At 43.9% G+C, this 18722-nt stretch overlaps 1 protein-coding gene across 2 annotated transcripts in view; it reads left to right on the top strand.

Moving 5' to 3' along the window:
* Positions 1 to 18543, top strand: part of LOC147196315 (cysteine-rich motor neuron 1 protein) — a 34681-nt gene extending 16138 nt beyond the window's left edge. Inside the window, exons 5-16 of one of the 2 annotated variants that reach the window (XM_086127599.1) lie at positions 203 to 382; positions 2100 to 2303; positions 3765 to 3893; positions 4732 to 4885; positions 7314 to 7435; positions 8784 to 9002; positions 9984 to 10199; positions 12564 to 12785; positions 14017 to 14139; positions 14424 to 14602; positions 14754 to 14927; positions 18056 to 18543. In XM_086127599.1, the coding sequence (XP_085983725.1) occupies positions 203 to 382; positions 2100 to 2303; positions 3765 to 3893; positions 4732 to 4885; positions 7314 to 7435; positions 8784 to 9002; positions 9984 to 10199; positions 12564 to 12785; positions 14017 to 14139; positions 14424 to 14602; positions 14754 to 14927; positions 18056 to 18079 (1946 nt within the window). In that variant the 3' untranslated portion in view covers positions 18080 to 18543. Of the gene's footprint in view, positions 1 to 202; positions 383 to 2099; positions 2304 to 3764; positions 3894 to 4731; positions 4886 to 7313; positions 7436 to 8783; positions 9003 to 9983; positions 10200 to 12563; positions 12786 to 14016; positions 14140 to 14423; positions 14603 to 14753; positions 15316 to 18055 lie in introns of those variants that run through there. The other variant, XM_086127600.1, reaches the window with a different exon arrangement.
* The last annotated feature ends 179 nt before the right edge of the window (positions 18544 to 18722 follow it).

Genomic DNA, 18722 nt, shown 5'->3' with positions numbered 1-18722 from the left:
ACATGGTTAGCCTCAGCCATCATTGTGTCCCTCAGTGCCGGTTGCTTTCGATGAATGCTAACAGAGGACAGTCATTTTTTTGTGCACTGCGCTTGGTAAGAAAATTAAATGGGGATGAAAAGACAAACTCCAGTACTGCCTGGCTGTCGGCTTAGGGACCTTTTAAGCGTAATTAATTTTTTTTTTTGTTTCCTCTTTTCAGTGTCCCCTAAGTGTGTGCACAACGGAAAGGAGTTCTCCGATGGTGAAGTGTACCGAATGGACCCTTGCTGGCTGTGCCAGTGCCGGAGAGGAATCTCCTTCTGTTCCAAGGCGGAGTGCGCTGAGCTCGACTGTGAGAACTTCTACATTCCTGAAGGCGAATGCTGTCCTGTCTGCATAGGTAGTTTTTGTTGTTGTTGTTGTTTTTTTAAAATAGAATACACAAAATTTTAAATCATAACCGCCTCGAGGAAGTTCAGTCTTGAATGAAATATCAAATGATGTCATCTAGAATGGAACACAGCATAGCGTTGGCCTCTACCAAGGCCAAACAATCCTAAACCCTAAAGTCTGTCAGTTCAGTAGGTGTTGCTCTCCTGGTTTGAGCAATGTAGTCACCGAGTCACTGGACTCCGATGCAAGTTGAGCATAACGGGGTTTTTGAAGTCAACTTTAATGGACTCAATGCTCACAACACTTAGTTTGCAGTAAGGTGGCGTGTTAACATCCGGTCATCTGGTATAAACGTATCGTGCTTAACAATGACAACATCAAAGTTCACCTGCTGTCTGCTGGAATGATGACAGCTTTGTGAGTGGAGCGGCTGCAAAGCTAATTCGAACTCCGACTGTTGAATTCGCTGTCATGGTGAAACTCTGCGACGATTAACTTCCTTTCTTCTTTGTAGTTACAATGCGAGTCCGAGTTGAATCGCTGGGCATCGGCGACCTCGTCTTTAAAAATCGTGCTAGTATGGGAGGTTATTTTTCCATCAGATTGCGTCCCACTACCTTGAAATATGTTCATGGCGGAAACTGTTACGCCACTTGACCTTTCCGCCAGAAATGCTTCATGTTTTGCTGTGCATATGGTCCATTGGCTCTTAAGGAATAAAGTACAATTGTCAAATTCACAATCAGCCACGACAAGTGAAATTCCGTCATCACATTTCTTCATAGATACATTTCCTGACTTGAAGAGTCACTTTGTACCCGTGATGACCTTGCAAACGGTAGCAAGGGCATAGAGTTATTTAATTAGTAGTGTGAGCTGTGTAAAACAAAAAATATATCATTTTACTGACATAACTTCTACTGTTAAGTTTGTTTCACACCTCATTCAGCAACTCCAGCTGGAGCAGGTCGCCCTGCACTGGACTGTGCCCCGTGGGAGAAAGTTGCCAACTAGGGAAATTAACATACCAGAGTTACTGTTGCACCACAGCGCTAAAAGTGGAATGACCATCCGTTTGAAGAAACGGAGAGACCTGGAAAGCAATCGATATGTCGTGAGAGAGCTTAACGGTTGTAACCTTTTTGGTTGTGTGAACAAGTTGTGTCACAAAAAGCCTTCGAATGAATGAAATCAAATGGCCCAAGAATATTCTGCACCACAGGAGAAAAAAGGTCTCATGTTGTCCCATAACTTGCCGATCCAGACCTTTTGGACGATACGCCGCCGCTTCTTTTTTTGCTTTGTCGTCAAATCATGAGGGACCTTGGCCATCCCGGCTTTCAGCATAGCCAAGCATTAACGACGATTACCCCCACCAAGTTGAAAGGATCTCGGGGCCGCATGATGAAACGGCCACATTCCAAGCCCTCATTCAAGTTAAATCCATTCATAAGTCAGGAACCGAAGTCATCCAAATCCAACAGCGTCGTCTTCATAGCTTTTGGTGTCTGGCCAGTTTCCTCATCTTATTAGCTCCCCCCTTGGAGTATCATATTCCCGGCTGCTACTTACAGTAGGGGCACACAACATACATCGGACCGAGGCATTGCTTTTTAACCTCGCTCCGAGGTCGCCAAAGCAAACGACCACATATATCTGAATGAGGTTTTTTTTCCCCCTTCATTTTCTTCGCTCCCCTGCGTCTCCCCTCGCTTTCTTCCCAGATGTGGAGCTCCTCTCAGTAGACAGCACAAAGGCCAGCTGCTGGGTGAACAACAAGCTGCGAGCCCACGAGGAGCAGTGGAAAGAGGACGACTGCACCTTCTGCCAGTGTGTGGATGGCGAGCCGCACTGCACGGCCATGGCCTGCAAGCAAAGCTGCCAGAATCCCGTCAAGATCCCCGGCGAGTGCTGCCCCTTCTGCGAAGGTATACGGAGCAGCGCGTGACACGTGTTGTTATCGTTCTCGAACCCAGCGTCGATACGGTTCAAAGACTTTATGAAGTGAGCATGTGTTGCAGGCTCCCGTTAACCCTGCAGTTTGACTTCAGAGGCAATGTCGGCATGGGCTCATTAAAGCGGAGGCCACAGAGCATTCTTCAAGCTGTGGGGCTCTTTGTGTCCCTTTTATTACTCTTGCCCGCCAAAATTAGACCCACCTGTGTGCGAGGCACATCATAAAGCACTTTAAAAACAGGAGTGCTGCAGAGCTGACGTGGATCCCTCCTTTATTTGTGTGTGTGTGTGTGTGTGTGCACGCGCGCGCGCATAATTAGTTACAGTTCATTGCACTGTTCCTCCCACTTGAGCGTTTTACAGGACGTTCACAGCACGTGAACTTTGTGTGCTTTTGTCTCTTCGCTCTCATCACAACAGCGACGTGTATTTTACTGTGGCCCTCCAGTCTAGATTTATCCGCAATTACTCTTTTTCTTGAAAATGAGAGGAGTCTGAAGAGGTAGAGATTTAAAGTGGGTAATAAAAAAAAATCAATTAAAAAAAGCCCACTACATGCTATGGCAGCACTAATGCAACTCATGGAAGCCCGGAAATATATTGTTTCTTTTTCCAGTGGTACCTCTACATACGAAATTTTCCAGTTACGAAACGTCTGAACAGGAAAATATTGCCTCTTGTTCCGAAAAAAAATTCAAGATACGAAAGGCAAAAATACAGGATGGGCTCCTACTACTACTACTCTGCAACTCAGAGTTTCCAGAACGCAACATACTTATAGTTGCTTTTCCATTGGCTGCTACCGAGCATCATGCTGGCATCCCATTGGCTAAGAGGTCGATAGATAAATAGATAGATATGTGTCTATGCAGCGTCCTCGTCATTCGCCCCTCAGGCCATGAGGCGTTCCCTAAATGTGAAACACCCAGAAAAAGTGTTCACCAGTCCGGCGATCGCTGACTTTGCTGATATTTCCCTTGGACATTTTCGAAGGATTGCTAAAAGCCGACAAATGCAAACGTCCTTGGATCAGTTCTTTACAAAACGGCAAAATCCACTTCTGTGAGAGAACATGAACTAAAGAGGGCAAAAAACAATGAGGACGCAGTTAAAGGTTAAATGACCATCATTTTTATTCTTTAATCTTTTTTTTTTTTTACATTATGCGCAACTCTCATTTAGTGTGCAATAATCTAAGTGTACGGTAACATGTATTTGTTCCATATTTTGATGCATTTTTATGCTTTCGGAAACATTTATGTATGAATTTTTCGGGGGCTTGGAACGAATTAGGGCGTTTACATGGAAAAAGCTTCTCTACTTACAAAATTCTCAAGTTAAGAAATTTCTTCCAGAACCAATTAATTTTGTAAGTAGAGGTACCACTGTAGGTTCGATGTGGTCTCCCATCCATCTCGATTTTCTTTCTCCAGAACCTTCCTATGAAACGGTCAGCCCCATGCTGTGCCCTCCTCTGGAAAACTGCACCCTTTCCGAGAACGACTGTCCTTATGGCTTCTATCAAGACGTCAATGGATGTCTGCTCTGCCAGTGTCTTAATAGTAAGTTTGCTTTTCGTCGCTTACGGTGGACGAAATTGGTTAAGAGTGTCATGGAATTTCTCAAACATGTCCATTTACAGGATAGTAATAACCGATTAAGGCAGTTACATTAAGATAAAGTGGCCTTTTGCGGCCTGAAATTGTGAACATGTGAAAACGGGCTTTAAAATAGACTGCAATTTTCATTCACATTTGCATTTCCAAAATGATTAATTTGTCATAATAAGATCTTGTTGACATGCTGTCATCAACTATGCGCCAATCAAGAATGTCCTCACGCTTAACTTCCACGTGTGACATTCTTCCAATACATTAATGCAACAGTACGTAAAGTAATGAGACTTTCTTGATCTTCAGCAATTTTTTTTATGTATTTATAAGATAAGAAAAACCTTAACAATGGAGAACTTCCCATTTATGCAATACAATGCAATTTTGCTTCATTAATTAAAAAACATTTTCAGGATGCCGACATGGATTACGGGTTCGGATACGGAACCAATGAAACCCTTTTTTGAAGTTACCCTTGCACAGAATAAGCAATGCTTGACAGTCTTGTCGAAACCTTATTTTGCACTCACTTGTTGTCATATAGATGCATATTTGCACGCCGGTTCTGACAATGTTCTTGCATTAGTTTTGTCAACGGGAAATTGAGACCTGCGGCTTTGACAGCTGTGTATACAAGTTCATATCCATCCCAACTTGTCCGTGTCCATGGCGACGAACTCTGTCCCCAAGAATGTAGCCTGCGAGCCGCCCCGTAGTCACTGCTGCCTGCGCTTCTGATGGACGACTTGTGCCTGTCATCAGCTGACCTTCGCTTCAACTCTTTCAGATGACTCCTGCCCCGACCTGGGAAAATATTGTTCCCTGCAATGCCCCATGGGATACGAGAGGGACGTCTTTGGCTGCGAGGTGTGCGAGTGCAGCGTCCCTGTGCCCAGGTGCCGACCTTTGACCTGCGCCAAGACCTGCCTCTATGGATTTGTGTGAGTACATGCGCACGCGCACACACACATTTGTTTTTGACTTGTTCAGAAAGGTCAACTGTTGTTGTCATTTCCTCTCCCCTTTTTCTCTTGATGTCCATGGAGAGGTAAGCATTTTTCCAGCGGGTGGGGGGCAATTTTAAGCATTTTAATACTATGCAGGGGCACGCCGTATCATAAACTGACACGAGGACATTGTTTGCTGCTATTTTCGTCAGGCTTTCTGATTGAGACGAATAAAAGCAGCCAGTACTAGAAATCCTGCTGCGCGTCGGAAATAGTCCTCAACATCACTCAGTCGGACACTACCGATTACATTTACACGTGACAAATACAAGGCGACGAAATAAATAACATACTGGCGCTTCCCAACCAGGGCACTTAGCCTGCATGCCGTCAGAGATCATCAAGGTCGCTGCGGGAAATTATACTATGTCAATGAGTGTCTATTTCTACAGTTGGGTACAGGCTACAAACAGGAATATAGAAAGAGAGCGACGCGGTCGGATAATTATTCTCCACACTGATCTATGGACTGTGCAACTGCAATTCCTGGAGGAGAAAAAAAAATCATCCAAAATACGGGGACAGAGGTGCAGTGTGAGATTGGTATTATTCATTCATTCATTTTCCGAACCGCTTTATCCTCACTAGGGTCACGGGGGGTGCTGGAGTCTATCCCAGCTGTCTTCGGGACACCCTGAACCGGTTCACAGCCAAGATTGGTATCATCAAACGCTAAATATAAGCTGATGAATTCTTGTGCTGTATTCGAGTGTGATACGGCCTTTTTTAGCCGTGTCCGTAATGTGTGACGCTTTGTTGTGACACAAAGCACCTCATTCAAGCAGGGAAACCTGAGGTTGGTGCAGTCTTACAAGGCGTTAAGGTCTCCCAAGTGCATCAACATTTACATAGCTGCCCCCACCCGCAAACCACAGCTTATGTGTAAACTGCTGAAGTTAAAAGAGGAATTCTTATCTTGGTTAAAAAAAAAAAAAAAAAAAAATTAAACATTTTTAAATGCCAGCGAAGCAATCTATTTCTGCCATTGGTTTGTCCATCCATCCAAGGCCTCTCATCTCTCCCGCCAACTCTCGTCTTCAACCCGTCCGAGTGGATGAAATATGTGGAAACTGTCGCATTTCCTTGAAAATCGCCCAATTTTGCAAATTGTCAATCTCTTGCAACACCGCAATCAAAAATACACGAGGATAAAAAGCGTATTGTGTAATATAATACACATTGGGATGGTTTTGATCTGCCAAAAACGCCCACGTTGGAACTGTGGTCAAAGAAGGGCCTGATTCATATCTGCACTTGGCGCCTGAGAGGTAAAAGGATGAGTTGGAACATCAGCAGCAGTGAGTTCGCAGTCCATCTTTCATGAGCAACTGTCTCATGTTGTGGTTTTTTTTTTTGTTTTGTTTTTTTGTAAAGCAGCTTTAGTCCATTATCCTCAGTCCACGTGCAGGTTGACACAAATCCACAGTGGATCTCCCTTTGGAATAGTTTAAGTCAAACATCACACCGCAATTTAACGGTACATAACGACAAGGCGTTGTACGTGAAACAGGAGAACATTTAATTACTCAATGTTGAATTGGTACCTTTTTAGCACAATTTCAACTCTTCTGGAGCCTCTTCAAGGTTTTGCGGTGAGTCTTGTTTTGTTTAAAGTTACAGAAGAACAGTTCGAATATGTCCCTGATGACTCACAATCGCAAACGTAATTATAACGCAAAATGTCAGAATGTCGACGATAAATCACACCAGTCTCATACACTCAATCGGTCAGCGTGAGTGTTGATTCGACTTTGAGTCCTTTTCTTTGCCAATTTATCAACTTGCAGCTCGTCCATGTTTTAATAGGAGGATATTTAGATCCGAGTTGGGGTATTTTTGCTCCGCGCGCCCAATTCCATCATGCCATAAGATTTGGATCCATACTTATTTCTGATTTCAGTTAATCAAAAAATCCACCTCAATTTGACAAGAAAGCCCATCTTTGACCGTTTCTCTCGACAATCCCAATCCAATTGGCTTCATTGCTTCTTATGGGCCGCTTTTCTAACGAAGAGTGCCAGGGGCCTAAGGAGCAATAATGATGCAACAGGTTAAATTGAAAGCATCTGAATTGGATTTTCGACTAGGTCTTGGGTTTGTATGATGTGCAAACCACAAGGATCTCTCATGTTGGTCTTTTTATTTGGCCTCCTTCAAAGGCAGCCATTACAGAAATGAAGAAAAGCAGGTCCAGATGTCAGTTCTACCAGAGCCCGGCATCTGGTCTTCGCTATGTGCCACACAACACAACGGCATTCAAACTTATCCATGTGTTAGTGTTTTATGGCTTGTGTGTGTGTGTGTGCGTGCGCGCGCGTGCGTGTGTGCGCGTGTGTGTGTGTGTGTGTGTGTGACCCCTCAGACGCAACAAGCACGGCTGTGAGATGTGCCGCTGTGTCAGGTGCCCCCCCTTCACCTGCGACAAGCACTGCAGCGATGGCTACAGGAAGAACAAGAAGGGCTGCTCGATCTGCATGTGCAAAGGTACCTCAAACTTAAGGACAGAATGCAAAATGGAATGTATTGCCCCTGCTCAAGTCAAGGAACAATACCTGATTTTACTGTAAATGCATTGTCAAGGATTCGACGATAAAATGCAAACATTTATGTCTGAATTTTGGCTGGGCTTGGAACGGATTAGGTCATTTAAAGGGAAAACGCGTCTCTACTTGCAAATTTTCTAGTTAAGAAATTTCTGCCAGAACCAATTAATTTCGTAAGTAGAGGTACCGCTGTATTAGTAATTGCGCAGCTTGTTGGAGCTTTGTGGTCCCTGGTAGCTGTCATTAGGCATTAAAGTGGCACAATGCTCTGTTGGAGAGTTTAATAATCACATATATTAAGTGTAGCGTATTATCGCCCCATTGTATAAATTTTACATGCCTGGCAATGCCCAGTCGTGTCCTTGTTTATATTTGCACTTCACCTGCAATCGTATGAACTACCGTCAGTTTCTGTGCTTGGTATAAGAGTGTTGCATTCAGCAAAATGAGTTTGCGAGCCAGCCCAGCTTTTCGTGACGCAAATAGCCCAGGCCAGCGGTCTGAAAATGGGTTTTCATTAGGGTTCCAGGATAATAAATATCCAGTCAAATTGTTAGCACGTCTTGTTCACGCGCACAATTCCATCACTGTGAGTCAGTATAAAAGTAAAAGGATGGAAACATGGTGAAAATATATGTGTGAGTTTCTTCTACAAAGCTGTACTTTTGATTTCCTGTGACCTTTGGCTGCTCCTCTGCGGAGACTTAAATGTTTGCCTTTTCGGGCTTTTGGTTGGTATTTGGCTTTATCCAGTAGCTATGGTTGAAAGTCTAATTAGATTCCCTCAACCTCCGAGTTAAAATCCAGAGGACTGATTTATCCTCCATTTTACAGGAAGTGTTTATTTTTATTTATTTTTTAGCTGTGTTATAAATATTTCAACCTCAAGATGTGCGAGTGTCGGTGCAACTGGCTCTACTGGCTCTTTACAAACAAAGACTTTTCGGGTAAACAAACAGAGGATACAAACTTGGAGAGCTGGGGAACGTCTTTATGTGGTTTGTCAAAATATTCAGTGTTGAGAAATTATTTCTTGAAAAATGAAAAATGAAAAAAAAACAAACGGATGGAAATGAAAGAGAGGGCACATCTAAACTTGTGCTTGAACTGCGAAGTTTCAGTTTGGCTCTCTTCCTGATCCAAGTGGATTGCAACTGGCACTAAAAGCTAGTCTGGGTTAAATCCATCGACTGGTGGCTTTGGGAAGGTTTGCGCTCCAAGTCAATAACAGGATACTTCTCTTTTGACCATAGAGTAAAATGACCGTTTTGAATCTTTTTCTTGTCCAGATACTGCCCGTTCCCCGAGCACCACCGCCCCCATCCCAGTTCCCGGCTTTTGCTTTACCTCGAATGGCAACCGCTATGAGGAAGGCGAAAGCTGGCATGATGGTTGCCGTGACTGCTACTGTCATTCCGGAAGAGAGATGTGCGTGCTCATAACCTGTCCTGTGCCCAGCTGCTCTCATCCAGTCATGAAGCCTGACCAGTGTTGTCCTACGTGTGAGGGTATGAGACTAAATTACCCCAACTACCCATCCTTTTTTTTTTTACACAGCTTGCACCTCATTAGGGTCACGGGTGTGCTGGAGCCCATCCCAGCTGACTTTTGTCTGATTTGACAGTTTGCCAGCCAATGCAGGGCACAGGCAACCACTCACGTTCGCACTTAAGGATAACTTGGTCGTCAATACACCGAACATGCCTTGTATATAGTTTGGAAGCAAATGCAAACGCCACACAGGAAGGCCGGAGTCCAGATTTGAACATTAACAATATTAGATGTGCAACAGTTGACACCTAATAGATTATCAAAGTCATCGGTAATTGTTTCTCATAACCAATAAGCGTAATGGAGACCTTGTTGGATTTTAAATGGTCATAATTGTCCTCTCAATAGTAAATATCCTCAGATTTCTCTTCATGAAATCCTTTCATTCATGAAATTCATAAAAGCGGACTCGTCTTATTTATTTATTTTAACGACATTTGCCAACATTGACACTTACTTAGGAAAAAAAAAATCAACATTTTGGTCAATTTTCTGATATGTTATGGACCACACCAGGAACTAATCATAATTCATGTTTGTGCAGTTTCTGCACAGTGAAGGTCACATCATGTCATGTTGAATAAAGGGAAGGAAATCTACACTTTTCTTGGTTTCATAAATTGGATTCATCCATTGCCAAAATACAGATTAATCTATTATTAGAATAATCCTTAGTTAATGCACAACACAAAAAGATACTCTCCTTCAAGTTAATTGCTTTCCTGTTTTGGCAACAAATAAGATTGTCGACTCTTCTAGACGCCACTTTGCATCCCGTGGACAGCTTTCCAACTCTTTGCAGATGTCAGCTGGAATCAAAACACAACCTTGGACAAAATTTCCAGTGCTATGAGCTCCTGATTTCTGGATCCCTGGTTACTCATGCTTCTCAACACATTTGAATGTGACCCCATTTCTCTCCTCTCGCAACACTTTAGACGAGTCGGGTAGTGGTCTGCCGGAGGGGATGGACATGGTGGTGTGCAGAGCCCCTGGTGGGGAATTCTACGTGGAAGGGGAAACCTGGGACCTGGATGAGTGTACACGTTGCACCTGCAGACAGGGGCGTGTCCTATGCGACACTGAAGTTTGTCCCCCGGCTCTGTGCCAGACACCAACCAAGAACCAGGACACCTGTTGTCATGTGTGTCTAGGTAAGTTGTTAAAAGACTTGAGGATAGCAGTGTTTCCTAACCTTTAGAGAACCACATATTTTCTATTCCCCAAAAAAACCTCGTGGCCGAACATCAAACCAAAATGTCACAAAGTTAATGAAATGCATTCTGCAATCTCGCAGGGTAGCATTTCATTTTTCTGCTATTTTGTTGGTATAGAGAGTGTACGTGATCAAAGATATGAAGCAAGTTCTGATAAATCCATCCATCTATTCATTCTCTACCGCGTGACTGGGGTTGAGTCGTGAGGGGCAGCAGTTTCAGCCTCTCCGCAGACACTTCTTCCAACTCTAACCAAAGCAATCCCAGGCCAATCGGGAGATACAGACTCTCCAGCATGCTCGGAGTCGTCCCCTGAGCCTTTTACCGATGGGGCATGACCGGTCCACGTCATCAGGGAGGCAGGCGTTCAGGAGACATCCTAACCAGATGCCCAAGCCATCTTTTCTGGCTCCTCTGAACGTAGAAAAGCAGCAACTCGACTCGGAGTCTTTCCGGGATGACGAAGCTTCTCACCTCTACCTCTAAGGGAGAGCCCAGACACCCTGCGGAATAATTTCATTTGGTCCGCATGTATCCGGTATCTTGCAGTCAGCACCCACAACTCGTGACCTTAGGTGAGGGTAGAAACGTAAGATTGACCGATAATTAGAAAAACTCCATTGCCCTTGTGAATCCAAGATCTGACCTCCCGACAGACCCTCCTCCCAAGCACCCCTTAATAGACGGCTCCAAAAGAGGAGCGTGGTCCCACTGAGGTTGGAACACACCCTGCGGCACTGTCCCTGAACTCCGGGTGGCTCTCTTCCACTGGGGCTTTGCCACCGAGGAACTTTTTTAACCACTTTGGTGGCTTCAACCCCAAAGATGGGAGAGCCCAGCTCAGACTCCCCAGATTCTGCTTCGTCAAAAGTAAGGCATCGGTGGAATTGAGGAGGTCTTCCAAGTATCCTCCCCATCGCCTCACAAAGTGCCACGTCATGGTCAGCAGTGCCACATCTCCACTCTACACAGTGTTAATGGTAAACTGCTTCCCCCTCCTGAGATGCCGGGCGGTGGACCAGAATTTCCTTGAAGCCTTGCCGGACTCATCCCATGTCCTATAGTTTCCGCCGAGGCTGCGGTCTGCTTGGCCAGCCGGTACCCGTCAGCTGCCTCCAGAGTCCCACAGGCCAAACAGGTCCGATAGGACTCCTCTTTCATGTTGTCGGCATCCCTTACCGCCGGTGTACACCAACGGGTTTGGGGATTGCCGCCACAACAGGCATTGACCACCTTGCGGTCACAGCTCCGATCGGAAAAACCTTCTGATAAAATAAACAGACAAATTGAAGCTGAAATTGGATAATTTGCCACATCACACTGGTTGGGAATAGCTGGAGTAGAGAGACACATTTTGGATTAAAAAGAGATTTAGAGTTTACAGCCATCATGAGCTGGGTGCCGCCAAGACACATGGAGAAGTGGCTGTTGTCATCTATCTCTTTCCAACTTGTCTCGCCAGATCTGTGCTGCTCCTAAAGGAGTCAACGACGTCCCACGTATAAACTGACCCAAAACCACACGTAGATCTTTATTTACAGCTCAAGTCTCAATCACTCAGTCACAAGATGTGGCAACGGCTTTCAAGCAGGAAGCCTACGAACCGGCAATGTATGACTGTGCCTGTGAGTCTCTCTTGGAGAATGTCAGTTTCGCCTTATCGGTGCATCTGTCTTCAAAAAAGCAGATTGCGAAAGGCTTGGCATTTGATATATATGTGGGCTGTGTCGCCAGGAATGTGGGAATAATGCACATTTCGCTGACAGAGCCATATGATGGATGTGGACGGTGGGCAGTGTTGAGCCAAGGCTTGGGTCAGGACAAGACTTTTGGTCCCTTCGAGAATTGGATGAGATATGCGGATGAGGCCCCAGACTGAATTAACATCTGCCTGCTGAAATTCCTTGTTTATACTCAACATTTGGGAAGCATCTTGAATTGATGTATTCTTCTAGTCTTGGCTTTGCACGCTTGCTTAATTAATTCATCCATTCAGACTTAGACTTGACCCCTTAATTTATTAGTCTTCCTTTTTTATTTATTTTAAAATACTGCTAAGGGGCTAACTGGTTAGCATGTCCGCCTCACAGTGCAGTGGTGCAGTGCTCCGGCCTTCCTGTGTGGAGTTTGCATGTTTTCCCCCATCAATTGGAAGTTCGCCTTCCTCAGTTTTAGTTCTAATGTTCATATATCCCAATACATTCTCATGTTGGCAACATAATCGGGACGAAACGGTAACCAAAAACCGACTTCGACGGAGCCCCCTTATCCTATTTGAATGGCGTTTCCATGCATCCACAGAGGAGACACAGAGTCCGCTACTGCCAGTGAACACCAGCCAGCAGGAGTACTGCATCACCAACGATGGTGACGTGCTACTGGCAGGAGACTCTTGGAAGACCAACGCTTGCACCAGCTGCATCTGCAACAACGGCACCATTCAGTGTTTCTCTCAGCGTTGCCCACCTGCCAACTGCAGGGTGCCCGTCTTGCGCAAGGGCCAGTGCTGCCCGTACTGTCTTGGTGAGTTTTGCTTTTTACACCCCCAAAAAGACGTTTTTTGGGGGGGTTAATTTAGTCCTACCAATTGTTTTCGTCACATGAAAATATTAGTTAAGATCTAGTTGGGTGCCAATTGATAACACCATCTCGCCACAGTTATACAGTAGAAACTATAATGTAGTACGACCGTACGAAATTGTGCAACGTACGTCATCTTGAGTAATCTAATGAACATGAAAACACTTTTTAAATATTGAATTCCAAGTTAAGCTTGTCCTTGCACTGACCAACCAATCAGAGGACAGAAAAATGTTGACGTTACTGTAGGCTAGCTAGCTGTTGACGTTATTGTAGGCCAGCTAGCTGTGGACGTTATTGTAGGCTAGCTGGCTGTTGACATTATTGTAGGCTAGCTGGCTGACTCTCTGAGGCAAAACGAAACCTAATTGGTTAAAGAGACGGTCCCATTACAGTAGTAAGTTACATCGGCCGAGGCCAGATTCCATTGATGTGGCAGCACATAGAAGCTGAAATCTGATTGAAAAAAAATCATCCATGTTACGGAATCTGAGAAATGCTATGAAATGAAGAGAAGAGACTGTTGGGAATAAATCAATGCAAATACAAAAATGGAGGTTGGGAATGTCCGTTAGCGTTTCTGTTCAGTTTTTCGGCCATGCTTGCAGCAAAGGTCTTAGTGGCCGTGCTATTCAATGCACAGCTAAAAGTAGCTTGTACAAGACCCCCACACATAAAGATCATAATAGAGCTACAAGTAGAACAAGGCGCAGCCTGTTGATGGGGTGGGGGGGGGGGGGGGGGGGTCCTAATCCAGAACGGTACCTGCCAAAAAGAAGGAGTGACTGTGGGTCCATATGCGTTAGTTCGTTAGAGCCCGCCATTCTGGCGCTGCTTCAGCGTTCCATGTGACATACACACTGTCGAATCGAGCAACAACATTCCTCGAGCATCCGCGCATTCACACGTGTTTCCTGTCCCCGGACCGCAACGCTCGCTCTGTGGCGGCGCAGGAAGCTCCGCGTCAGCTTTTCCTACAGGGGAAAAGCTCAGCATAGGATCCCATTGTTCGACCCGATATGCCGTTGGAGCGGCCTTTGTTTTTATGCTTTGGCTTGAGAGCGGTTCCTCGCTTTGCACGCAAACACATGAGTCGAAACAATAACACGGTTGTACGGCTTTTGCATTACGCTCGTCGTTTTGAAAATCAAACCTTTATTTCTGTCTTGGGAAGAAATGACGACATCTGCGCCAGTGTTGTTATCCACCGTCGCCCCCAAAACAAGGCTCACCACAAGTGTGCGGCGGGCTGGTGGGAACGCCGCTGTCACTGAACCGCCCATTGTTGCAGACACAGGTAACCCACATCTTAAACAACACCTTTTGGATTGCTTTTGCTCGAGGTACAGGGCTCACGACTTTATTGTTAAATATCAAGACAACCTTGATTTATTTATTTGTCTCGAATCAACACAATCGTACAGTCAATGATTTTTATTTATTTTTTTTAAATCTTCAAATTTCACATTGCCTTGTACTACACTGTCAGATTTTGTCATTGGAAGGCCCCACTCTTGATTACATGATTATGCAGCATTAATGTCTCACATGAGGTTGCCGGTTCCTGTCCACGTTTTACAGATGAGCCAGTTTTGGGTGAAAATTACCCCAACCAAACACAGATGGCCCTCATCTACCAGTCAGCCGCCTGGATACTGGCAGGTCTCCTCCTGGCCATCATCATCTTCCTCATTGTTGCTGTGCTTATCAACAAGAAAAAGAAGTGGGTGCAGATGTCCTGCTACAGTGCTCCAAAGAAGGTAAGACTTTAGGTTTGCAACTCGATGCTGGAGTGACATTTTTGTTGACTTTTAGCCTCGGTGTAGGGCCACTTGTGCTTCATTATGAATTTGTCACGTTGGATTTTCACACTTTGCTTGTTGGCCGCCCATTTTCACTTCTGCTCTCCAGACTGTGATCCTGAAGCATGTGAACAAGAACCAGGTGGTGTATATGGAGCCCTCCAAGGAGAACAAGTTTCAGAACGTGAGGAACGACTGCGGGATCCATTTCTCCCCCGAGACGAGTTCTCCTTGTTCGGACAAGATGAGCATCCCAAGAGCCAAGCTGGCGAACAACTGGACGGTGCGTTAACATCAGCCTTCAGCAGATCGGAACTGTCCGCCACATCACACCCTCTCGTACTGCTGTCATCTATGGTGACTTATGCGTACACGTACACACAGACACACACACACGCACACACCATGGATGCAACCCGCTACTCGCGCTTCACTCTATGTGACTGGAAAACAAGAGGACACCCCACGTTGGTGAAAGCAAGAATTTCATGTGAACTTTCTTGTGTGTGTGAACCTTCTCCGGCATGGACAGACGTCACTCACGTGAGCCGCTGGGAGAAGACACACAAGTCACTCAGCTTTACTGCACAATCGCTGAGGCTTCTCAGTCAGACTAACTTAGAACGTTGTAACTCTTGTCACCTGTTTTCGCCTCCTTGTGGCCTAGTACAAAGGGGAGGGGGGGGGGGGGGGAGTTCCCGGGTGGGGGGCGGGGGGTGTTAAGATAAGAGGTTTCCAGCAGTGCTTCATGGATGTTGTCAGTACAATTAGCAGGGAGGCCAAAAGAACTGGTAATCCATTTGGATCCACCAAATTGTAACAGTCCGGCAGGCTTTATAGACATCCTGCGTTAGAGAATGTGTGGTTTGTTTAGTTTGTGTATATTGCAGCAGTACTGTATTCATGTTGTTCTAGTCCAACTTTAAAAAAGATTTTCTTAGGGCCAAATTTATGCTGGTTGAAACATTCCCACCATGTGCTCAAATCTTAAAAAGAGAAGAAAAAAAATCAGCCCAAAGAAATCCCTCTGGAATCTTTCATGAAAAAACGTGAGCTAACGGTTTTTCCACACGACTTACGGTGAACTATGCAGCGGCCTGGTTTTCATATTTCATCCTATCTGGAAGCTGAATGAGAGTGATGTCCATCTCAGAAGAATGTTATAAGCGAAAGAGGAGACAAAATTGATGACGTTTCAGGGCTCCAGACTGCCCCTAAATGGTGGCTTTTTGCTCCGAAATTATGAGACAGTGCAAGTAAAAAAATTTCATCTCCCGTGCGCCCACAAATTTTTTTTGTTGTTTTGTTTCTGACAAACTGCTCCACGATTCAGCCAATGTCTTTGAATGTTGCCAACGACTCCTTTTAAAGCATTCATGCTACAGCCTTAAAGGTTTGTTTATAAACTGTTTAAATGTAACTGCTTAACAAACAACAAAAAAACCCAGTCCAAATCACTCCTGATTCATGTCATTGATGTCACTTTTGGTTGTTTTCTTTTACGTTTCGGAAACGTGAAGAGGCAACATAAGGTTCGTGAAAGGAAGCCTGGAAAGAAAAAAAAAAACAGGTTGAGCATTATTTGGATGGTATGCCGATTTGTATAAAGGAAAAAGAAGAGCATCTCTAGTTGCCAAGGACACATTTGTTACTCACGCAGTAGCATAATTGTAATTGTAGCGGGAGACGGAGCAAAACAAAAATAATTCAAACTAGGCCGTAATACAAGAGCCACAAAAAAAAAAAACTTTTCTATGATGAGAAAAAAAGCCCATTTGATTATAATGTAATCCGACTAAAATATATTTTCGTCAGAAAAACAATATTGCGAGAATGTTAATGTTTCAATTGTTTAAAATTTCCTATACATACGTGTAAGATACTCGGCTTTTCTCAGCTTTTTTTTTTCCTTTTCGGTGAGGCATTAGTATTCCGTAGAACAGCTTGTCACTGAACATGAGCGCGTAAAGCGTTTTTATGGGGGGGAAAAAATGCAGCACTTTCCGACTCAGTTGTTTTTTTTTTTTGTTTGTTTTTTTGTTTTTTTCCTTGAAACTGCAGGATTCTTGGAGGAGGATAAACACGCTAATCGGGGATTTGATGGCCTCATTAAAGCACTCCAGTAGACACAAATTGTTTGAGCTGGTGGCCATGTGCTACACCAATCGGATGAAAAAAGAATTCCGTTTTCAGTCCTCACTCAAACCAATGCCAACCTATTTGTCCAAAACAAATGTGATTGTGATGCCAAAATTGGTCGTTCGGTTATATTGGGGCGTTCTCGTGACTCGGATTTCTTTGAATCATGATCATGTGCTTTAAAATGAAGTGTGAAAGATTCCCTGTCCTTTGTTCTACTTTGTGTAAAAAGCTAGTCGAGATTAGCTAAGCAGAAGAGTACCTTATTTATTTTTTCACGTAGCCTTATTTATTAATACTATAGTTTGAGGGTTTTTTTTTTTTTTTTTTTGAATGAACTTTGGTCGCCAAAGCTGCTGTACATTTTAGAGCATTTACACCAATCTGCTATATTCAGTATCATCGCCTTATTTATTTCTCTGTTCCAAGCCCTGTAAATAAGTGAAACTGTAACATTTACTCTTTTTTTTTTTTGGAGAAATAAACGTGTGAAACGTAGTGGTCTACCTGTGAATATAAGAATCTGCTCAAATGCAGACATCCAAGATCTGTTGGTGTTTAATTCACCGGTGGGATAGCAGGTCCTGGTGCCTCTCCAAATAGGGAATTCAAACCGTAGTCAAAGTGACATCGTCACACACTGTACACAGAGCTTTACCGGCGACATCGAGCTTTTTCACGAAATCCGACACAAGCACAATGGTTCCTCTTTACTGTTTCCTACTGGGGACACTGTCAGCTTTCTATCCAACCAGTCCCATCGAAACGTCTCAGTCAGCAAAATTGGTCTGGCCCAGCTCTGGGGCAGACACGGCATGTTCACTCGGCCCACATACCAGGCCCATGGTCCTGCAGTGGCCCACGTCTGGCATCCATGATGTGGGCCGCATTCGGCCTAGATCTGAGCCGCATTGTAAAACCATATCTGGCCCTACTGCGGCCCGACGCTGGGCCAGAACAGGTTCCTGATATCAGCCTGAATTCAACCTCAACTAAGCCGCATCTTTCATGAGCCATATTTGACCCACATTAAAAAAAAAAAGTCTCAAAAACGACTGTTATAAAAATATGTTTATTGTCATAATTTGTGAACCTCACATATAACTCTACATACACTGGAAAAATGCACTTTTCTTTATTTAACAGTGAACACAAAGTCCAAATTGGGATGCAGCTTACTCTTGAACGGTATTTTTCTGTCCATCAAATTGTTGCCCACTCCATGTCCTCTTTTTTTTCTCATGCTCTTCTTCCTGTCACCATCCTGATCAGGAGCCAGATGTAGCCATCTTCTGATTGTGACATCAATTTCCTGGTCTGAGGCCCAAGATGTTAGGCTGTTAGGTCTCACAGCGGCTGTAAGAACTGTAAGAAAACAAGAATGGACAGTGTGTTAGGAAAACAAACATTTGTACATGTCATGAACAATGAATGGTCAGTAAAAATAACCCCTGAAATTTCTTATAATAATAATAATAATACATTTCATTTATAAGCGTCTTTCAAGACACTCTAGGACACTTTACAATCAAAACTAAACTAGGTGTGACGCTGTGGGGCGGAATATTTGCCACCAAAAACTAAACGTGAATAACTTTTAAATAGTTTATACTGAATTTGAATTACGTGAATTGAAGGTCAGTGGCTCGGATAATGGATGGATTTGTATATTTTACTCTGAATCATATTTAATAACTGAATCTGAATTGTACAATCTGAATTTGAAACGATTGACTTTTTTTTCTTTTTGGAAAATTGTATTTGATCCTCACTGAAAATTAAATTCTGTTTATTTTCATATTCAGTCTTACAAATACAAAACGATGTTTTTTTTCAACGTCATTTTGTTTTTGAATTGAGGTACTAAGTTTTAAATTAACTTTATGGTCAAGTATGAAGTATCCAGTTTGTATTGCAGCAAACAGAATCAAAATTAATT

The sequence above is a fragment of the Hippocampus guttulatus genome, chromosome 13 (assembly GCF_054856545.1).
Source record: "Hippocampus guttulatus isolate MCC_2025c chromosome 13, RoL_Hgut_1.0, whole genome shotgun sequence".
NCBI lineage: Eukaryota > Metazoa > Chordata > Actinopteri > Syngnathiformes > Syngnathidae > Hippocampus > Hippocampus guttulatus.
This window is presented reverse-complemented; position numbering and strand designations above follow the sequence as displayed.